The following is a 20,571-nucleotide window of genomic DNA, read 5'->3' on the forward strand; positions in this document are numbered from 1 at the left end:
ATGAGTGACAAACGGTGACTCACCGGTGACTCACGGCCTACCCGTACCCGTACCCGGCCGCACCAGCGTCGCAAACGGGTACTCGTACCCGGCCGGATACGGGTAGCCGGGTATCGGGTAGGGTACGGGTATCGGGTACCCGGTTGCGACCTCTGGTGGGGGGAGGGAGGTATCGGCAGGATAACGGCGATGAGGGCGATGACGGTGCTAACACACGGCGAGACGAGGTCACGAGGGTGGCCAGGCTGGAAGAGGAGCAGGCGAGGTGAGGACTGCGTGAGCGAGCGGCTCACTGATCCTTCGCCGAGGTTGGGCGGGGACGTGGGGGTACAGCGTGAAGACTGAACCGTGAAGACTGAACCGTGAAATTTCACCGGCAAAGTCAATCTGCTTGATATGAATAAACACGGAGCGAGAGAGCGAGCGAGCGAGCGAGAGCGAGAAAGCGAGCGAGCGAACATCAGACGTCGACGATGCGAGCGAGAGAATATCGCCGTCGGTTGGGGAGCAAATTGAATGAGCGGCATCATCGGGTTAGCGCTGACCAGTGCGAGCCAGGAGGCGCTCGCGCGAACAAGCGAAACAATGCAGCGGTGAATATTTGATGAGCGCGTTATTGTGGGGTCAGTGGGTCGACGCCCGTCTCACCGCTCAACCTGTGCGTGTGTGTTCGTGTGTGCGCGTGTGTGTGTGTGCGTGTGTGTGCGTGTGTGTGTGCGTGCGTGTGCGCGTGTGTGTGTGTGCGTGTGTGTGCGTGTGTGTGTGTGTGCGTGCGTGTGTGCGTGTGTGTGTGTGCGTGTGTGTGTGTGCGTGTGTGTGCGTGTGTGTGTGTGCGTGCGTGTGTGCGTGTGTGTGCGTGTGTGTGTGTGCGTGCGTGTGTGCGTGTGTGTGTGTGCGTGCGTGCGTGCGTGTGTGTACGCGTGTGTGCGTGTGTGTGTGCGTGTGTGTGTGTGTGTGTGCGTGTGTGTGTGCGTGCGTGCGTGCGTGTGTGTACGCGTGTGTGTGTGTGCGTGTGTGTGTGCGTGCGTGCGTGCGTGTGTGTACGCGTGTGTGCGTGTGCGTGTGTGCGTGTGCATGCGAGCGAATGCGGTTGTTGTGTGCGCGGGGAGCGGTCGTGTGGTAGCGGTTAGCGCTACGCTGCGCTACGGATTCGGCGACCCGAGTTCGATTCCCGCTCACGTGCCCAACACCGGTGACGATTGTCTGAACCGGTCCTGGGCCTCCCCTAGGTCGACTCAGTCTCAAATGAGTACCTGGTGCGGTGTGTAAAAACATCGCTACTGGGGAGACAAAGGCGGCCGGGCGTGGTGCTGGCCACCCACCCCCTCGTGCGCCGTGCCGGCCTTCATAGGTGCTCGCTAACAGCACTTGCCCCAACAGTCTGTTGGAGGCTACACGGGGGATCTTTGTCTTTTTGTGTGTGAGTGAGTGCCCGTGTGCACGTGAGTGTGTTGATGCGTGTTACCGTGTGCGTGTGCGAGCGAGCGAGCGAATCCGTGTGATGGAGTGCGTGACGGAGCGAGCGAGTGACGGAGTGGTTGAGCGGGTGAATGGGTGTGTAAAAGGGAGTGGATGAGTAAGTGCATGAGTGAGTGGAGGATGAGTGAGTGGGTAGGTAAGAGTGAGTGAGTGGGTGAGTGCTTGGATGAGTGGTCGGATGAGTGGATGAGTGAGTGGGTAATTGAGTGAGTGAGTGAACAAGTACGTAAGAAATTTTAAGAAGTGTAAAACGATTTGGTGAATGGTTGGTATGGAGGAGTAAGTGGGTAAGGGGCAGTGAATGAGTAAGTGAGTGAATAAGTAAGTGAGTGAGCGAGCAAGTGGATTGGCAAGTGGTTGGTTGTGCCAGGAGGCACACAACTCAGTGGATGAGCAAGTGAAACATTGAGCGTGTGAGTGTCTAAATAAGTGAGTGGGTTATCAAATTGGTCAACTGAGAAGGTGAGCAGGCGTTCGAGTGAATAATTGAATGAATAGACGCTTGAGAGAGTGGGCGAGTTAGTCACTGAGCAGCTGAGTGAGTGAATTGGCGAATTGTGCGAGCGTGTGAGTGAATGAGCGATCGGGTGAGTGAATGAGCGAGCGGGCGGGTGAGTGCGCGAGCGAGCGGGCGAGCGGGCGAGCGGTCGGCTATCTGAGCAGCTGAGTGGAAAAGCAGCTGAGCAGGTGACGAACCGAACCTAGAGGGCGGCGGAGCGAGTTCGCCGTTGAGCAGATGCTTGAGCAAGCAAAACAGGGGAAGTTGATTTCGTGAGCTGGCTGGTCAAGTGAGCGACTGAGCGAGCGAGCGTGACACGGGCGGGGAGGGGGGCGAGTTGGGGGGCGGGGGGGGCTCGCACCGTCACGTGCACCGCCGGCTTCTTCCGCTGTGCGAGGTCGATCACGTTGACGCCGTTGTACATGACGTTCTCCAGGCACCCGCGGAAGAAGCGATTGGCGGACGGGCCAGACTTGCCCGCTCCGGGCATTCCGCCGAAGCTGACCTGCGTGCGGGACACGCGCACGCGCGACAACGTTTCCCGCGCGTTCGTAACAAATAAAGACCGATTCGTTACGGAGGAGTGAATTGGGGGGGGGGGGGGGGTGGAGGACGAACGAACGTCGTGCCGCTCTTCCCACGTGCAATTGTGCAAGGGCGTCGTCATATCCGACCACGTGACCCGGCACGTGGTGTTGGAGCATCGCGTCGTCGAGGGTTAATCGCCGTGCCCATTCGTTGGCAAGCGACGCACGGATCGAGTCGTCCCATTGGTTAGTGAGAGCGTCGTGCGAAACGTTTTCGATTGGTTAATATCTCCACGCTGGGTGGTGATTCGCTAACGGTCCGTGTGTTTTTTAATCGTTCTACCCCCCCCCCCCCCCCCTTTACTTCCACGCGGTGAGTTTGTCTTACTGCGCTAACTTAATTGAGCGGTTTCTGTGTGATTCTCTCCCTCTCTCGCTCTCCCTTTGCGAGCCGTGTAAACGTGTACATGTTTTGCTAAAATCTGCCCGCGCCCCCATTAACACACCCACCCACCTGTTCACTCACTCACTCAACCCCCCCATCATCCTTCCACTCACCCACCAACTCACCCACTCACCTGTTCACTCACTCACTCAACCCCCCCCCCCCCCCATCATCCTTCCACTCACCCACCAACTCACCCACCCACCTGTTCGCTCACTCACCCACCGACTCACCCACCCACCTAGTTCAGTCACTCACCCCCCCCCCCCCATCATCCTTTCACTCACCCACCGACTCACCCACCCACCTGTTCACTCACTCACTCACTCAATCCCCCCATAATCATTCCACTCACCCACCAACTCATCCACCCACCTGTTCACTCACTCAACCCTCCCATCATTCTTTCACTCACCCACCGACTCACCCACCCACATGTTCACTCACTCACTCACTCAACCCCCCCAACTCACCCACCCACCTGTTCACTCACTCAACCCCCCCATCATTCTTCCACTCACCCACCCACCTGTTCACTCACTCACTAAACCCCCCCACCATCCCTCCACTCACCCACCAACTCACCCACCCACCTGTTCACTCACTCAACCCCCCCATCATCCTTCCACTCCCCCACCGACTCACCCACTCCCCCACCGACTCGACTCACCTGGAAGTCGAGGTCCAGGTAGTCGAAGTCGCCGTTGGTGCGCGCGTGGCGCGAGTGTCGGTCCACGGTGAGGTTGACGTAGCGGCCGTGGCGGTGCACGCTCACCGCGTGCCAATGCTCGTCGTCGAGCAGGTTGCCCGCCGACACGAGCGTGTGGCCGCTCACCCCTCGGGACGCGCTGCTGCCTGCGGGCGAGCGGGCGGGCGAATGGGTGGGTGAGTGGGGTGGGTCGGTGGGTGAGTGGGTTGGTGAGTTGGTGGGTGAGTTGGTGGGTGAGTGGGTGGGTGAGTGAGTGGGTGAGTGGGTGAGTGGGTGGGTGGGAGAATGGGTGGGTGGGTGAGTGGGTGGGTGAGTGGGCGGGTGGGTGAATGGGTGGGTGAGTGGGGTGAGTCGGTGGGCGAGTGGGTTGGTGAGTTGGTGGGTGAGTGAGTGAGTGGGTGAATGGGTGGGTGAGTGGGTGAGTGGATGGATGGGTGAGTGGGTGAGTGGGTGGGTGAATGGGAAAGTGAGTGGGTGGGTGAGTGGGTGAATGAGTAGGTGAGTGGGTGGATGGGTGGGTGAGTGGGTGGGTGAATGAGTGAGTGGGTGGGTGAATGAGTGAGTGGGTGGGTGAATGAGTGAGTGAGTAAATGAGTGAGTGAGTGGGTGGGTGAGTGGGTGGGTGAGGATGTGGATATTTTATCGCACCTCCGATGGGCACGGTTGCCTACGTACGGTGCGGAAGAAGTTCAACAAATGTGGGCGACTAAAACACAGCAAGTTGGCACAGTGGGGAGCACAGTTGGTACATCTGACAGCCATCTCAGTCAGTCAACCCATGGCACTTGGGTCTGTTCCGTGACCTCCTGGCAGCGGACCATCGACGCTTCACGTGGCCTCAAAGTGCACCTAGCATGGCACAAGCTCCTCCGTGGTGACGTCACCGCCACTTAGTGGTGAACGGCGGTTGTTGTTATGTGCGTGGGTGAATGAGTGGGTGTCTGTGCGGCCGGCCGTGGTGCTGGTCACCCACACCCTCGTGTGCCGTGCCGGCCTTCATAGGTGCTTGCTAACAGCACTTGCCCCTACAGGCTGTTAAGGCTACACGGGGGGTCTTTGCCTGAGTGTGTGGGTGAATGAGTGGGTGGATGGGTGGGGAGTTAAGTGTGGGTAGATGCGTAGATGTATAAGGGAATATCATAACCAGTTCTGGGCCTCCCCTAGGTCGACTCAACCGTAAGCGCGTACCTGGTGCGGATGCGTATGAAACATCAGCAGAAGGTTGGCAAACAAAGGCGGTCGGGCGTGGGTGCTATAAAGACAAAGATCCCCCGTATAGCTTGAACAGACTGGTGGGGCAAGTGTCGTGAGCGAGCACCTATAAAGGCCGGCACGGCACACGAGGTGGCGGTTGGACAGCACCACGCTACGCCACCTTTGTCTCCCCGGCACTCGCTAACACCATTTGCCCTCCCCACCCACCAGCCTGTTAAGGCTTTAGAGGGGGCAAGGGGTTGTGGCGTCGGTGGGTGGGAAGTGCGGGTAAGATGGGGGGGGGTAGGAGTGTGGGTGATATTTGTCTTTGTAAATGTGGCGCGCGCGAGCGAGCGTGCGTGTGTGCACTCACGCAGAGGGCCTCGGAAAACAAAAACTAAAAACCCAGACGGCACTCGCGGGAGCCTCTCGCGGACATTAAACGCGACATGAAAAGCTGTTTCATGAAAAAGGACTTCACCCCTCCGTGGAGCTGTCTGCCGCTACGCGCTGCGCGGACCGCTCGGGGCGACGGCACCGCAAAACGCCGACAGCGGCGGCGGCGGCGGCACCCGCGGACCGCAGAATGCGCAGAACGCTCCTCTCGGTTGAATTCATCCGCGCGATTAAAAAAAAAGAAATAAAATAACAAAATAATAAGAAAAATGAAAAATAATCACCCGTGAAATTTCGCAGTTTAAGACGCATTCGCTCCCCGATACTCCACCCACCCACCTCACCGCCCACAACAACCACCAACCCCCCCCTCCCCCCCAGGACCCTCAAACGCTTTGATCATCATCACCCGCATCTTTGCCAGATTTCGGGGGTTTTTGTTGTTGTATACATTTAAAATAAATTGGTTTTTTTCGCGAATTTTTTTATGGAAATAATCCCAGCGGTGAGACTTCAAAAAATTGTTGGACAAATGCCGGAACACTGTGACGCGTGCAGGGACACTGTGATGATGTTAACATAATATTTATTTAAATTGCAGGAGGAATCCCATGAGTTATAAAGCTATTTTTTCACAGGTGTCCAGTTTGGGGCACGGGGGTTATAACGTCACAATAACAACCGATACAAATATCACTATAAGTGTAAAGGAGAATATATATATACAGATAAAACTGAAATATTTGATTTTACCAGGTAAAGCCCATGCACTGACTGAGCTCGCTTCTTATTTCAGAAGTAACCTGGCCATAAAAATGAGGGCCCAACGAAGTGGCTTATCGCGTGGAAATTTAGAGCATCCAAATAACTTGAACGCACGTTTTCATCACTGCCACCATTATCGGTGCCCTTATCATCAATGCCATTGCCAAGATTGTCATCATCTCCATCACCGCCACTGTCATCACCTCCATGGTCATCATCATCGTCGTCGTCGTGCATTAGTTTGACTTGCATCCCACTGGGATTTTTGCACACAGCGTTGGTGTACGGTGTTTTTTCTGCAATATTTTGCTGTCTTTTCTTGGATTTTCTGTTTGCACTTAGTCACATATTCACTTTAAGATGTTTTTTGTTCATGTTTTTGTTTTTTTGTTTGTTGCGGTTGCACCCGATTCAAGAGCCGAGTGGCTCACAGGGCTATACCTAATAAATGAACTTGAACTTGAAGCGCGACTCCCATACGGTGCACCTCGAGGCGTCGACACGAAGGTGGCAAGTTGAGATCATTGCACGGCACGGGGAACGACCGTAGATCCAAACAGAATGTTCGAGAACGAGACAGCGCGGGCACCCAGCGCCAAAGCGGAGCGCTGAAGAGCTGATCCACGTTCTGTCCATCACCACTATTGTACTCACCGTCACCGATGCCTTCATCATCATCATCATCACCATAATCATCATCGCCGCCACCATCATCGCCATTCCTCCAGAGTTAAATCAAATCGGTACCACGCAGTGGGAGGAAACAAAAAATGTAAAGGCTCATTATTCAATGCCCCGCGGAGGAAATGGCCTCGTGCGCTCAGGGAGCGAATTCCAATTCGACGGCTGGCACGGAGCCTCCCTCCCTCCCTCCGCATTAAAGACACGACCAGCGGAGTGATCGTAACCGAACGTCACAACGCCAAAGTCGTTACCAGCACTGCCGCCACCGTCACGGTGCTCGCAACGGCTGGTGCACTGGGCTCACGACCCAGAGGCCGGGTTCGAGCCCATCTGCCCGCGGCGCGGCAAGTTGACAACCGAACGAAGGGGTGGCCACGTTTCTTAACCCCCCTCCCCCCGCATCCCATCGACGGCTTACAATCGGTGGGTCGCGTGCGATGGGGTAAAGTGTGGGTAAGGCCTTGATCACGTGGATTGTTTTTTGTTGATCTCCGGGTCCTCCGGTTTTTTGCCCCCCCCCCCCGCCCCCTTCACATTTATCAACACGCATTGAGATTATTTAGAATTATTTTGAGCGATCATTTGTGGTAGCCAGGTCGATTATGGGGGGAAAACATACGTCAATGCCATCCCCATCCTGGTAGTTGCATTTGTGCGTGTTTGGGTGATTTGTTCTCCTTTCTTGTACTTTGCACTCCAATCGTGTTGCTGTGTTGTGTTTGTTGTTGTTGATTACCCCGTGCCCCAACTGGACATCTGTGCAAGAAAGAGCTTAATAGCTCATCGGATTCCTCCAGTCCGATACTGACGTCTACCCTACGTAGGGGGTGCCACCCCCCCCCCCCCCCCCCACCCTAGACTTAGAACCCTCTTTGTTGTGAGTGGAAGGGCCATCCGCCAGCAGTGTGGTGAGCAAGTTATTTCAGGTCTGCTCCTTTACCTTCTACTTTTTTTGTTACATTATAATCATCGTCGTCCTCATCATGAAAACAGGCGATTGTGAAAATGAATGAAGGAAAGAAATAATGAATAAATGAATGCTGCCCGGGTGTGCTGGTCACTCAACGCTCCCGAGTGCTGAAACGGACTTGGGGGCAGGAAGTGAGAATTTGTAAAAAGGTCACAGATCCATTAGTGGTGCTGCAGTCCGCCTAATGCAGCCTCGATCATCGCGGCTCGTCTGGGGAGCGCCGGGACGGGGAACAGAGCGCAGGGACGGGTGGCGAACGAGGCAGGGCGGTCAGAGCCTGGACGTTAAACAATGGAAAAAAAACGAAGCGTTTAATTGTTTTTTTATTTTAACACTTGAGCGAAAAGAGGTCTTTGGGCAGAAGCGACCTGGCCATCAACAATTGTAGCTCAACGGAAGCGGTTTATCGCGTGGAAATGTATAGCAGTCGAAATACTCTAATAAACGCGTGTTGATTGTAAATGTGGAGGGGGGAAATTTAACCGGAGGACCCGGAGAAAAAATCCACGCGACCACGGGGAAAGAGAGAGAGAGACACGCAAACTACAAATATAGAGCAGGCACCGTCAGGGTTGGGATCGAACCCACGATCTCCTGCATTGCAGGCGAGGTAGTTAACATCTCCTAGCCACCGTGATGATAACGATGAGAGAGAGAGACACGCAAACTCCAATTATAGAGCAGGCATCGTCAGGGTTGGGATCGAACCCACGGCCTCCTGCATAGCAGGCGAGGTAGTTAACATCTCCTTGCCACCGTGATGATGATAATGATGAGAGAGAGATACGCAAACTCCAATTATACAGCAGGCATCGTCAGGGTTGGGATCGAACCCACGACCTCCTGCATAGCAGGCGAGGTAGTTAACATCTTCTAGCCACCGTGATGATGATAATGATAATGATGAGAGAGAGAGATACACAAACTACAAATATACAGCAGGCATCGTGAGGGTTGGGATCGAAGCCACGACCTCCTGCATAGCAGGCGAGGTAGTTAACATCTCATAGCCACCGTGATGATGATGATAATGATGAGAGAGAGAGACACGCAAACTCCAATTATACAGCAGGCGTCGTGAGGGTTGGGATCGAACCCACGGCCTCTTTGTCCACCTGGCGAGGCAGTTAACATCTCGTGGCCACGGTGGCGCCCTAAGCCGGACTCCGCGTGACGAGAACGCGGTCACTCGCAGCGCCAGCTGTCGACGTCACAATGGAGCGGGCGGGCGGGGCCGTCCGCGTCACTCGACCACGTGATACGCGAGAGCTCGGAAACTCCCCCAGCCGGCACGTGCGGGCTGACGATGAGCCAGAGGTCGCAACCGGGTACCCGATACCCGTACCCTACCCGATACCCGGCTACGGGTAGCCGTTTGCGACCCTGGTGCGGCCGGGTACGGGTACGAGTAAGGAATAAAAACCCGTTAGCGACCTCAGCGGTGAGCTCCGCCGTGGGTCGACAAGTGGCATTTACAAACAACAACGACGGCCCCTTCGCTGCCGCCGCCGGCGTTACCCGGAGTGGTGAAGTATGGTCAAACAACCACCCCGCCCCCCAATGGACCGACATGGCGTCGGGCGGATTCATCGAGCGGTGGTGAGCGGCAGTAACGCTGCATGCGGCCGGGTGGTCGAGCGAGAGGGCGGTCGGAAGGTTCGCGTGAGTCGAAATCCCCATCGGCTCTCCCGAGGGAAGATTGAGACGAGCAACCGCGTTGTGGGCACGTCGACGGTTGTTTGGGCTCCCCGCCAGAGGAATGTGGAATTTCCGCCACGGCCCTCTGGGCTTGTTCAAGGGGGGGAATGAGCACCGATGCCTCGACGCTCATTCGAGCAGCGATTTCATTCTCGATTTGAAGCTTTCGTGACTGCAAGGCTTCATACTCTTAGGGTTTTTCGGTAAAGTCACGTAACGCCCACTTACAAAATTCATTTTGTAAGTGGGCGGTTTATTTATTTAAATACAACGCGTGCTTTGGGTTTTATTATTATGTTTAATTAATAATACATATTGGTGTCATGATTAATGCGACAAGCATCTGCATTCCAGGGTAATTGTTTAACCGTAACTCGTGGCGCTGTGACCCGTTCCAATGGGACACACTCTCCATCTCGCACCATCGGACTTGCAGTCCAACAATCGATATTGTTTTATTAACCTTCGCGCACGCCCAAGCCAGCGGCGTGGGTCGGACGGGGGGGGGGATATCGAATATGAAATATTTTTCATTTTAAATAAATCATCGCATTAGCGGAAACAGAACCGACAGCGCAGCCTTGGCTGAGATTTCAACAAGTGTAAACATTTGCCATGAATAAAATATATTACGAGTCGGGGTGGAGTGGTGGCGCAGTGGTTAGCGCGCTCCGCTACGAAACCCACGGCGACCCGACTTAGATTCTCGGCGACGGCTGGCATCAGTGGCGAGCGATATCTGGACAGGGTCCTGCGTTCTACGCTTCACCAACCCGCACTGACCAGCGTGGTGAAGTATGGTCAAACAGCTCCCATGATCATCACAGCGTGGCGAACACCGTCACCCAGCGGTAGATTGACACAGTACTCTAAACTATTGCGATTACATTTGTGGTGCCTGCTTATAAGTTGGTCACGCCTTCATACTGGTAGGAACCTCCTGGTTACACCAGCCCACAGGGGATTATTGTGTCCGTCCGTCCGTCGTGCATCCAGAAATGGGAGGAGTGGGGCTGGGTGGAGAGGGGAGGGTGTGGAGGGGCTGGGTGGGGAGGAGCTGGGTGGGGAGGGTGGGGCTGGTCACCCCGTGGTGCCCTTATAAAACTCAACGTTTAACCTACTCACGCCGGCTTGTGCCCGCCCTCACAGTCGGGCATATTTGCGGAATACACCACGACGCCGTTGACCCTGGCCATTCTCCGGAGGCTTCTGCCGTACGAGGGAGGTTTTGCCCCTTTACGTCCATGAGTGTTGGGCTACAGATGAGCGCCGGGCCTCGGCGAGGCTTTCCCGCATCGATACGCAACGCCGCTCTGCTTTGGCCGCCTTGTTTGTAGGACGTGCCATCCGTCTTCAAAGTCTACTCGGCGTCAGGTCGCGATGTGCCGGAAGGTGTCAAGGACGTCACTCGGAGGGCGGCGTTGCGGTTCGCGCGTTCGTCGCTTTGTTGCGAGGGGCTCGCGGTTCGATTCCGTCGTCCGCCCTGGTTAATGCTGCGGTGTCCGCAGTGGGTGTTAGGGGATCCCCGCGTTGGTCACTTTTGAAAAATCGACGCCGAAAATTACTCAACTGGGATCACGCACACAGCAAGCAGCGATCATTGCCCCCAAGCCACTCCTGCGAAAACTCGACGGGACCCTCCTGAAATAGGCTCATGAGACACAGCGAGGCTTGCCCGGATAAAAAAAATAAAACGCGCGCGTCGTAATAATAATGACGACGACGACGACGTATACGACAAGGGATACTCAAAGAGTAGTTGTGCGACGTCTCCTTCAGCGCGGGAGAGTCGTCGCACGCGGGGCGGTGAGCGCCGCTCTCTCCGCACATCATCTCGCGACGCCGAGAGCGAATTTTGAAATTAAACTCAGAGCGAGGGTCGGGAGAGGAGACAGAGAAAAAAAAAATTGTTAAAAGCGACGAAGCGGATCGCGAGTGCCATCTGATGAGGTCTGCAGAGCGAGCAGAGCGCACACGACTCTGGAGGGGGGAGGGGGGTGGGTGGAGGTGCTGGGTGGGAGGAGGTGGGGTGACTTTGTGTCAGAGGGGCTGTCTCTCCGCTCAGACATGCGTGACTGGGGGAAGGAGGGGGAGCAAGTGGGGGATGGGGGGGGTGCAGGAGGGAGGGAGGGAGGGTGTTGATCCCACTTGACTACATCTGGTTCACACCAACAAATAATCATTATAAACTAAACCTTTTTTTTGTCATTTTACCAGGTAAGGCTCCGCTGAGCTACGTAGATTTTTTTATCAGTAGCGACCTGGCGATCGCAAACAATTGCTCACCGAGGTGTCTTATCGTGGATATGTGTCGCAGCCAAATCCTCTAAAGCGCGTGGCGTCGATTCTAAATGTGGAGGGAAACGCCGAAGGGCCCGGAGAAAAATCCACGGGGAGAGAGAGAGACACGCAAACTCCCAAAAAAATACAGCAGGCGTCAGGGCCGGGATGGAACTCATGACCTCCTGTATACCGGGCGAGGGAGTTAACATCTCCTAGCCACGGCGGCGCCCTAAACACGTGGATGGGTTCGTGGGTGCGAGCGTGTTGCGTGGCTGGTGTTAGGTGCTACGGGCTGGGGCTACTGACAGGTCAGGGGGTTGAAATCGGGGTTCAGTATTCGGAGTTTGAGTTAAGATTGGGGGTAGGGTTTTGGTGTTAGGGTTAAGGTTTGTGGTAGGAGGAGGGTTATCTGGTGGGGGTAGAGTTAACAGTAGCGTTAGAGGTAGGGGTAGTGTTGTGGTTAGGGTAAGGCTCGGGTTTGTGTCCTGGTTAGGATTAGAGGTAGAGTTTGTGTTCATGGCAGTGTTTGTGTTAGGAGCGGGTTTAGGGTTTGCGGCGAGGGAAGGTGTAGAGTAGGGTTTGTAGTGGGGTAAGCGTATGGGGTAGGGTTAGTGGATTTAATCGGGGCATTGGTAAAGTCATCGGAGTAAGATGAGAGTTAGGAGTATTATCAGTGTTCGGGGAAGGGTCACTGTTCGGGTTCGCGGCATGTCAGTGATCGGTGTTAGTCAATCAATTAGCCAATCAATAGCCCCCTTATTTACAACCAGGTGAAGAGAGTCTGTTGAGAGTGGGAGGGGGGAAGAAAGGGGCCTCTTTTACAGAAGAGGGACTCGAGTCACAAAATCAATGCAGCAAACAGGTGCTCGGCATGCCTCCCACGCAAAGCAAAACAAGAACACCGGTGATTTTAAACGGAATTGGCCAAAGATCGCATCGCAGGACACTGCCCACTCAAGAGTGCTTTTTGTGCTGCTCAAACACAAAAAAACGCGGCTCTTGCCTGCTGCTGCTGCTACTGCTGCTGCTGCTACTGCTGCTGCTACTACTGCTGCTGTTATTGCTGCTGCTGCTACTGCTGCTGCTACTGTTGCTGCTACTGCTGCTACTGCTGCTGTTATTGCTGCTGCTGCTACTGCTGCTACTGCTGCTGCTACTGCTGCTGCTACTGTTGCTGCTGCTACTGCTGCTGCTACTGCTATTGCTGCTGCTACTGCTGCTACTGCTGCTGTTACTGCTGCTACTGCTGCTGCTGCTACTGCGACTGCTGCTGATACTGCTGCTACTGCTGCTACTGCTGTTGCTGCTGCTGCTGTTGCTACTGCTGCTGCTGCTACTGCTGCTACTGCTGCTTGTCTCGTCTTCAGTCATCCTCGATCCGACGGTTTGGCCGCACCATGGGCAATCCTTCGCCACTGCACTTCTGTTTTCAGCGATCCTCGTTGTCCGTTCCAGCGTGAGCCTCGTCCATGCTTGGATGCGATCCCACCCATTGCCGTCCTTGGGTCTTCCTCGAGCACGTGCACCGGGCACTGTGCCGCTGCTGCTGCTGCCCCGACAGACCTGGTCTTCACCTGAGGACGGCTGCTTGCGTTGTGGCCGAAACGTCGTGAGAATTATTTTATTATGTTTTATTTTTATTATTACTTCCCTTCTACGTGACTTTACCGAAAGAACCAAGAAGATGAAACCTCTTTGTTGTTGTTGTTGTTGTTTGCTGCTGCAAGCGAAGCAGCGGAAGCAGTGCGGGCGAGCAAGGATGTGGCTGGGACAAAAATCCCCCGAACGCCGTCAGCCCGTGGGCCCCGTCACGAGCATTGTCGAGTGTCTGGCCACCTGGCTCAGTGGTAGAGCGAGCGGATCGCAATCCGGGAAAGTTCAAATTGCTGGTTAGGCAACGGGGTGGTGGTGGTGGTGGAGGGGTAGTGACCCATCATCACTCCGGGGGGTGGGGGGGGCGGTCGAGAAAATATGTACCACTTTGTGAGCAAGTCCAAGTTTGTTTGGGTGATTTTGAGAAAGTGGGGGGGGGGGGGGGGGTGTAAGTGGGGGGGGGGGGGGTGTAAGTGGGGGGTGGGGGGGTACAGGGATGATGGATGGATACGGAGAGAGAGAGAGAGAATGGGGCGCAACTACGGATCGGTTGGCAGCCCTGGAGAAAGGAACGACCCAGACAGAGCCAGGGCCGGGGGTCGAACCGCGGCTCACCGAGGTTGATGTGCAGCTGTAGCCGCCCGCGGTGCAGCGCGAGGGTGAGGTAGTCGCCCTGTTGGCCCTCCCCGTGCAGCAGGACGCCGTCGCTGGAGCCCGTCTTGAAGTGCAGCGCCACCACGTCCTTGATGGTGCGCTCCGTCTTTCTCGCGAAGCGCAGCGAGAGCAGACTGCGCCCGTCCAGGTAGGCCACGCTCGAATCTGCGGAGGTGGACGTGACATCGTGGGGTTGGTGGTGGTGGGGGGGTGGTGCGTGAACTGGGCTCACAACGGTCAGGTAGGAGACACAGCTGGTGACGCGACCACGTGTGCGCGCGTGTCTGTGTGTGTGTTGACTGGCATCGGTCAGTCATCTCAGTCTGTCAAGGCATGGCACCTGCTGGGTCTGGCCCGTGACCTCATGCCAGCGGGTATTCGACACTTCACGTGGCCTTAAAGTGCACTTGGCCTGGCACAAGCGTAGTGGTGACATCACCGCCGGTGGAGAATGGCGGTTGTTGTTGTTGCGTGCCGCTGTGGTCTTTGTGTTTTGAGCCACGCATCGATTGCCCAATGAGGCGCGCACACTGCACACGTGCCCCCCACCACCGCCACCACGATATTCTCCATTAAATTTCAGAGGAGGGTTGGCCCCACTTTCGCCGAGGAGACATCATCAGTGTCAGAGGAGACGCCACGCGTTTGAAACCGTTGGGGGTTTGACAGCAGCACGATGATGATGATGTTGATGGGGGGGTCACGTGTTGTGTATTCTCGGTGGGCCTGCACGAAAGGCCGCCAGGGGCCGCTAGGGACCCGCGGGCCTCGCAACGAAGAACATTGCCCTACCACAATGACAAAGATCCCCCCCCGTGTAGCCTTAACAAGCTGTTGGGGCAAGTGCTGTTAGCGAGTAGCACCTTTGACTCCCCAATACTGCTGGTTACGCACAGCACCAGCTACTACGTTAAGGCTGAGTCGACCTAGGGGAGGCCCAAGACCGGTTCAGATAATCGTCACCGGTGTTGGTGGCCGTGAGCGGAGAAATCGGTACTCGGGTCGCCGGGTTCGTAGCGCAGCGTAGCGCTAACCGCTGCGCCACCGCTCCACACACACGCGCGCACACAGTCACATCGTCCCAGCCACTCTCGCCAACCCTCCCGCGCGCACGAACCTCGCGCCCTGTGTGTGTGGGGCGAGTGGGGTGAGTGGGGCGAGTGGAGTGAGTGGGGCGAGTGGGACGAGTGGAGAGCGGTGGCACCGTGCGGGGAGCGGTGGCGCAGTGGTTAGCGCTACGCTGCGCTGCCAACCGCGGCGACCCGAGTTCGATTTCCGCTCACGGTCAACACCGGCGGTGACGATTATCTGAACCGGTCCTCGGCCTCCGCTAGGTCGACTCGGCCTCAAATGAGTACCAGGTGCGGTGTGTAAACATCGCCACTAGGGAGACAAAGGTGGCCGGGCGTGGTGTTAGCCACCCACCCCCTCAGTGTGCCGTGCGGGCCTTCCATAGGCGCTCGCTAACAGCACTTGCCCCAACAGTGTGTTTAGGCTGTACGGGGGGTCTTCGTCTTTGTGCCGATTTGAACATCCGATCGGGACATGGTCCGGGCCGTGCCGGGCGGTACTGGCGGTGGTTGTTGTTGTTTGTGCTGCACGTGCTGGAGGAGGCTGTCACGTGGCTCTTGTGGCTACGTGGGGGGGGGGGGGGTGCTGACGTCCGCCCGCACATACATGACACCGACATGCACGCGCACGCACGCGCGCGTTGATTTAATTCTTTGTTCGCATCGTGTATCCGGTGCTCTAAAAACGGCGTAAAAGCACTCGCCACGTCAACGCGTTGTGTTGGCCACGCGCTCCCCACTCACCTTGCCCTAGCAGCCCGGTGTCGGCTACAGGGGGAGGAAGCTTTGTCTTTGTGGGGAGGGGTGGGTGATTGGGTGAGTGGGGGGGGGTGTTGGTGAGTGGGAGGAGGAGGGTGGGGGAGAGGTGGGTGATTGGGTGAGTGGGGGAGGGTGTTGGTGAGTGGGAGGAGGAGGTGAAGGGTGGGGGGGGGAGGCTGTTGGTGAGTGGGAGGAGGAGGGATGGGGAGAGGTGGGGGAGAGGTGGGTGATTGGGTGAGTGGGGGAGGGTGTTGGTGAGTGGGAGGAGGAGGTGAAGGGTGGGGGGGTGAGGCTGTTGGTGAGTGGGAGGAGGAGGGTGGGGGAGAGGTGGGGGTGAGTGGGAGGAGGGAAGGAGGGTGGGGGGGTGTTGGTGAGTGAGAGGAGGAGGGTGGGGGAGAGGTGTTGGTGAGTGGGAGGAGGAGGGTGGGGGAGAGGTGGGGGAGAGGTGGGTGATTGGGTGAGTGGGGGAGGGTGTTGGTGAGTGGGAGGAGGAGGTGAAGGGTGGGGGGGGGAGGCTGTTGGTGAGTGGGAGGAGGAGGGTGGGGGAGAGGTGGGGGTGAGTGGGAGGAGGGAAGGAGGGTGGGGGGGTGTTGGTGAGTGAGAGGAGGAGGGTGGGGGAGAGGTGTTGGTGAGTGGGAGGAGGAGGGTGGGGGAGAGGTGGGGGAGAGGTGGGTGATTGGGTGAGTGGGGGAGGGTGTTGGTGAGTGGGAGGAGGAGGTGAAGGGTGGGGGGGGGAGGCTGTTGGTGAGTGGGAGGAGGAGGGTGGGGGAGAGGTGGGGGTGAGTGGGAGGAGGGAAGGAGGGTGGGGGGGTGTTGGTGAGTGAGAGGAGGAGGGTGGGGGAGAGGTGGGGGTGAGTGGGAGGGGGAGGAGGGAAGGAGGGTGGGGGGGTGGTGAGTGGGAGCAGGAGGAGGGTGGGGGGGTGAGACACCTGTCAGGGGAGCGACCAAGTGCGGAGAGGGGACAGCGGTGCTGACAGACGCAGCGCGGCGCTGATGATGGTGCTGATGGTGGTGGTGATGGTGGTGATGATGGTGATGATGGTGGTGGTGATGGTGGTGATGGTGGTGGTGATGCTGGTGATGGTGGTGATGGTGGTGATGATGGTGGTGCTGATGGTGGTGATGGTGGTGATGATGGTGGTGATGGTGGTGGTGATGAGACGGTGGCTCGGTGCAACGCGCGTGTTGGGATTCTTTCAGCGTCCAGCAAATAAATAATCACCTGCATCTCGCTCAAGATCCGGGGAAAGGGGCTGCTGCTGCTGTTACCTTTAGCAGCAGCATCTTACAAGACTGTGTGAGGTAGCGATGTTGCTGCTGCTTATGATAAGAGTACGCATGCTGTTTTTGACTTTTTTTGTTAAATGATGTACGTTGAACTTCTGTTGCACCGTACGTAGCCAACCGTGCTGATTAGAGGTGCGGGGGAAGGATAACAAACTAAACACAAACAGCAGTCCTAAAGAAATGTGTTTTCAATCCAGATGTAAAAGTGCTGATGCTCCCTGCTGCTGATGATGGTATTTACCCTGGTGTAACTAAACGCGGTCAATTAGCACAAACTTTGCGAAACATTTGGCCGTATTAAATGACCGTTTCTGAACGCAGGTGTAACCACGAGCACAATTAATTAAGGGTTTCAAGTAATTTCAATCGTAATTCAAATTTGTCGGAGGCAGCTGCTCTTTCACCAAAATGGAAAGAATGGAAATCAATTTCATTTTTTTTTTCAAATTAATTGTAATTAGGTTGGGGAATTGATGCGGTAATTGTAATGCTAATGAATTACCTTTCAGCTAAGCTGACCTGTGATCGTATATGGGTACACGTGTGTGTGTGGTTATACACGTGTGTGTGAGGAGCTCACATATCCTTGAAAGATCTGGACAAAGTCCAATCGGTGAGCTCTTCCGGCAGGCAAGGCTGCGTTGGCTGGGTCACGTAGCCCACATGCCCAGCCACCGCATGCCTAAACAGCTTTTGTTCGGCCGGATCGAGGAGGCTAAACGGGCACGGCACGGGCTAGAGAAGAGATGGAGTGATGTGGTTAAGGAGGATGTGGAGCTGAGTGGACTTGCCGATGACTGGTACCAGCGGTGGAGGAGGCTCGTGAAGGACGCTACTGGACAGTTGGAGGCAGTCACCCTCGAACAACAACGGAGGGGGGAGGAGCGACGCTCACAGCAATGAGCGGAGCGCCGGGTGGCTAAAGCACAGCAAGTTGGCACAGTAGGGGGCACAGGTGGTGCATCAGCCACTCATCTCAGTCAGTCGACCCGTGGCACCTGGGTCTGCCCCGTGACCTGCCAGTGGGCGTTCGATACTTCACGTGGCCTCAACGTGCACCTCGCCTCATGGAGACGTCACCGCCACTTAGTGGCGAATGGCGGTTGTTGTTGTTGTGTGTGTGTGGGTACACGTGTGTGTATGTGTTGACCCAGCGCTTTGCGCTACGAAGCCGGCAACCCAGGTTCGATTCCCGCTCACGGCCAACACCAGTGACGATTATCTGAACCGGTCCTGTGCCTCCCCTAGGTCGACTCGGCCTCAAATGAGTACCTGGTGCGATGTGTAAACATCGCCACTCGGGAGTCAAAGGCGGCCAGGCGGAGTGCTGGCCACCCACCCACTCGTGTGCTGCGCTGGCCTTGATAGGTGCCGCTCGCTAACAGCACTTGCCCCCAACGGTCTTTGTAGGCTACCTGGGGGGCCTTTCTATTTGTGCTCTGCGGTGTGTTCAGCGAGGGGGTGGAGGCTGAGAGTAGTCGACACTCGTGGCTGCACTCACATCGTCAACAATTAGCGTCATCAAGAGTGTCCGCCCAGGAAGCTCAGTGGGAGAGCGAGCGGCTTGCGACCCAGGAAGGTTGCGAGTGCAAATTCCTGATTACGGGAGGATTGACTCAGCCCATCATCATCGTCTCTCCGGTGGTCGATAAAATATGGTACCACTTTGTGAGGAATTCAACGGGGTTTATCCGATGGGTAAACTCGCCTCTCCCCCACCCACCCACCTCGGAATGGGAATGCAGAAATTCCCCCGCTGGTCCAGAGCCGTAAACAGGAGATTAGCACCAATTCCTAAATGCTCATTTTGAGCAGGAAATCACTTTGACTTTGACTAATCAACTGATTACCACCTGGCGCTCTCTCATCCTCCAGGGAGGCGAATGGGGGGGGGGCGAATGGGGGGGGCGAGGGGGGGGGGGCTCTGGTTTGGAGCGGGGTGAGTAGCTGGCAGCCCGTCCACAGCAAACTTAATTGCCAAGAGACAACAAAAATGAAAATTTAAAGAATGTACTGGAGGCCACACCCCCCCCCCCCCCCCGTTTGGCGAAGCCCATGCGGGAACTATCGCCAGAAGCGACCTCCAATCGCTGCGGCTGTCCACGTGGAAATGTCTAAACGCTCGCCGCGTGGACGTCCGTGCGATAAGGAGGCTCGGAGGACTGGTTCCAGTTCACGTCACAGCGAGGGGTGGCCAGTCGTAATTGTTGCGTTCTTTTGGTTTCAGAGAGAGAGCATCGTTCGTGGAAAAATGCATCTCACAATCGCCGAGTTGGAACCACGGGACGAGTTGGAACATCTGCCAGGCGGTCAGCCGGTGCTAGCAACAATTGTTCCGCAGTTTTCTGTGTATTAAGTTTTTTTCAGCCAATTAGTAGTTTATTATGCATGTGGGATGAAATCTGGGCATCCGGAGAAACCCCACATGTGCGACGGGGCAACGCTCGATCCCATACAGTAGGGACCCGCGAGATCAGTCCACGTTTGCATTCTGCTGGCGCGCCTCAAATGCAATTCGTCATTTGTCCGATTCACCATCCCTCGCCTCCACAGTGCTGGACCACAGGCCACATGCATGGGCCACTAACACTCAATCCTCTCGTCGGGGTAGATAGCGTTAAACAACGGTGAAGTGGATCCTCTTTTATAATGAAACAAAATCAGGGCAGGTGTGAGAACGTGGCGATGATGTGTGTGGGAGATCGTGAGTGAAAGGCTGTAGTGGATTCGCTTGGCTTACAGCAGGAGGCGACAAACGGTGGTGGTGTTAGCCTCCACCCCCCTCCCCCCACCGAAGATGAACATCTGTGGAGGGACGCCAGCGAGGTAGATGAGTCAGATGCCTCGCATGACCTCCTAACCCGTGCTTTAGCCAAAGTGGCCCCTCAGGACAAAGTCGTCTTGCTGAAGTGACTTTAATGCCCGAGTGGGTCACGACGCTAACGCTTTGAGCACGGAGTAATTGGAATGCGTGGGCCAGATTGGCTCAACAATAGCGAGAGAAGGACGCTGCCAGATTGTGGAGCGACCCCGTGGGCTTTTAATCACCGACACGCTGTCTCTTCATCAGCGAACTCCACGCAACATCTTGGGGCCCAAACAAGAACATCTGCTTGATTGTGCAGTGGAAGAAAAGCGAATTCGAGTTCAGGTACTTGACACCAGGACCGTAGGCCCGTCATTTGCAAGATGCGCTTGCCACGGGCGCCACGGTTGCAAGATGTTAACTACCTCGCCTGGTATGCAAGAGGTCATGGGTTCTATTCAGGCGCCGACGCCTCCTGTATATTTGGAGTTTGCGTGTCTCTCTTCCCGCGATCGCGTGGATTTTTCTCCGGGTCCTCCGGTTTTCCCCTCCACATTTAGAAACATGTAGTATTTGGCTGCTCTCAATATCCACATGATGAGACACTTCGTTGAGCTATCATCTGTGGCCAGATCGCTTTTGAAAAAGAGCTAAATAGCTTAGTGGGCCTTACCTGGCGTCGGGCATCCACCTCGAGGCCCCATCCAAAAACCCCACACAATGGGCCCGCTCTTGGTGAATTCTTCAAAAATT

At 56.0% G+C, this 20,571-nt stretch overlaps 1 protein-coding gene across 1 annotated transcript in view; it reads right to left on the reverse strand.

Annotated features, from left to right (window-relative positions):
- Positions 1 to 20,571, reverse strand: part of LOC144724796 (contactin-associated protein-like 5) — a 110,727-nt gene that overhangs the window by 31,659 nt on the left and 58,497 nt on the right. The window contains exons 6-8 of the mRNA XM_078604183.1: positions 13,858 to 14,061; positions 3,621 to 3,805; positions 2,340 to 2,483 (exon numbers count right to left, since the gene is read on the reverse strand). Of these exons, the coding sequence (XP_078460309.1) occupies positions 2,340 to 2,483; positions 3,621 to 3,805; positions 13,858 to 14,061 (533 nt within the window). The remainder of the gene's footprint in view (positions 1 to 2,339; positions 2,484 to 3,620; positions 3,806 to 13,857; positions 14,062 to 20,571) is intronic.

Source organism: Lampetra planeri, chromosome 21 (assembly GCF_965212315.1).
Source record: "Lampetra planeri chromosome 21, kcLamPlan1.2.h2, whole genome shotgun sequence".
NCBI classification, from domain to species: domain Eukaryota; kingdom Metazoa; phylum Chordata; class Hyperoartia; order Petromyzontiformes; family Petromyzontidae; genus Lampetra; species Lampetra planeri.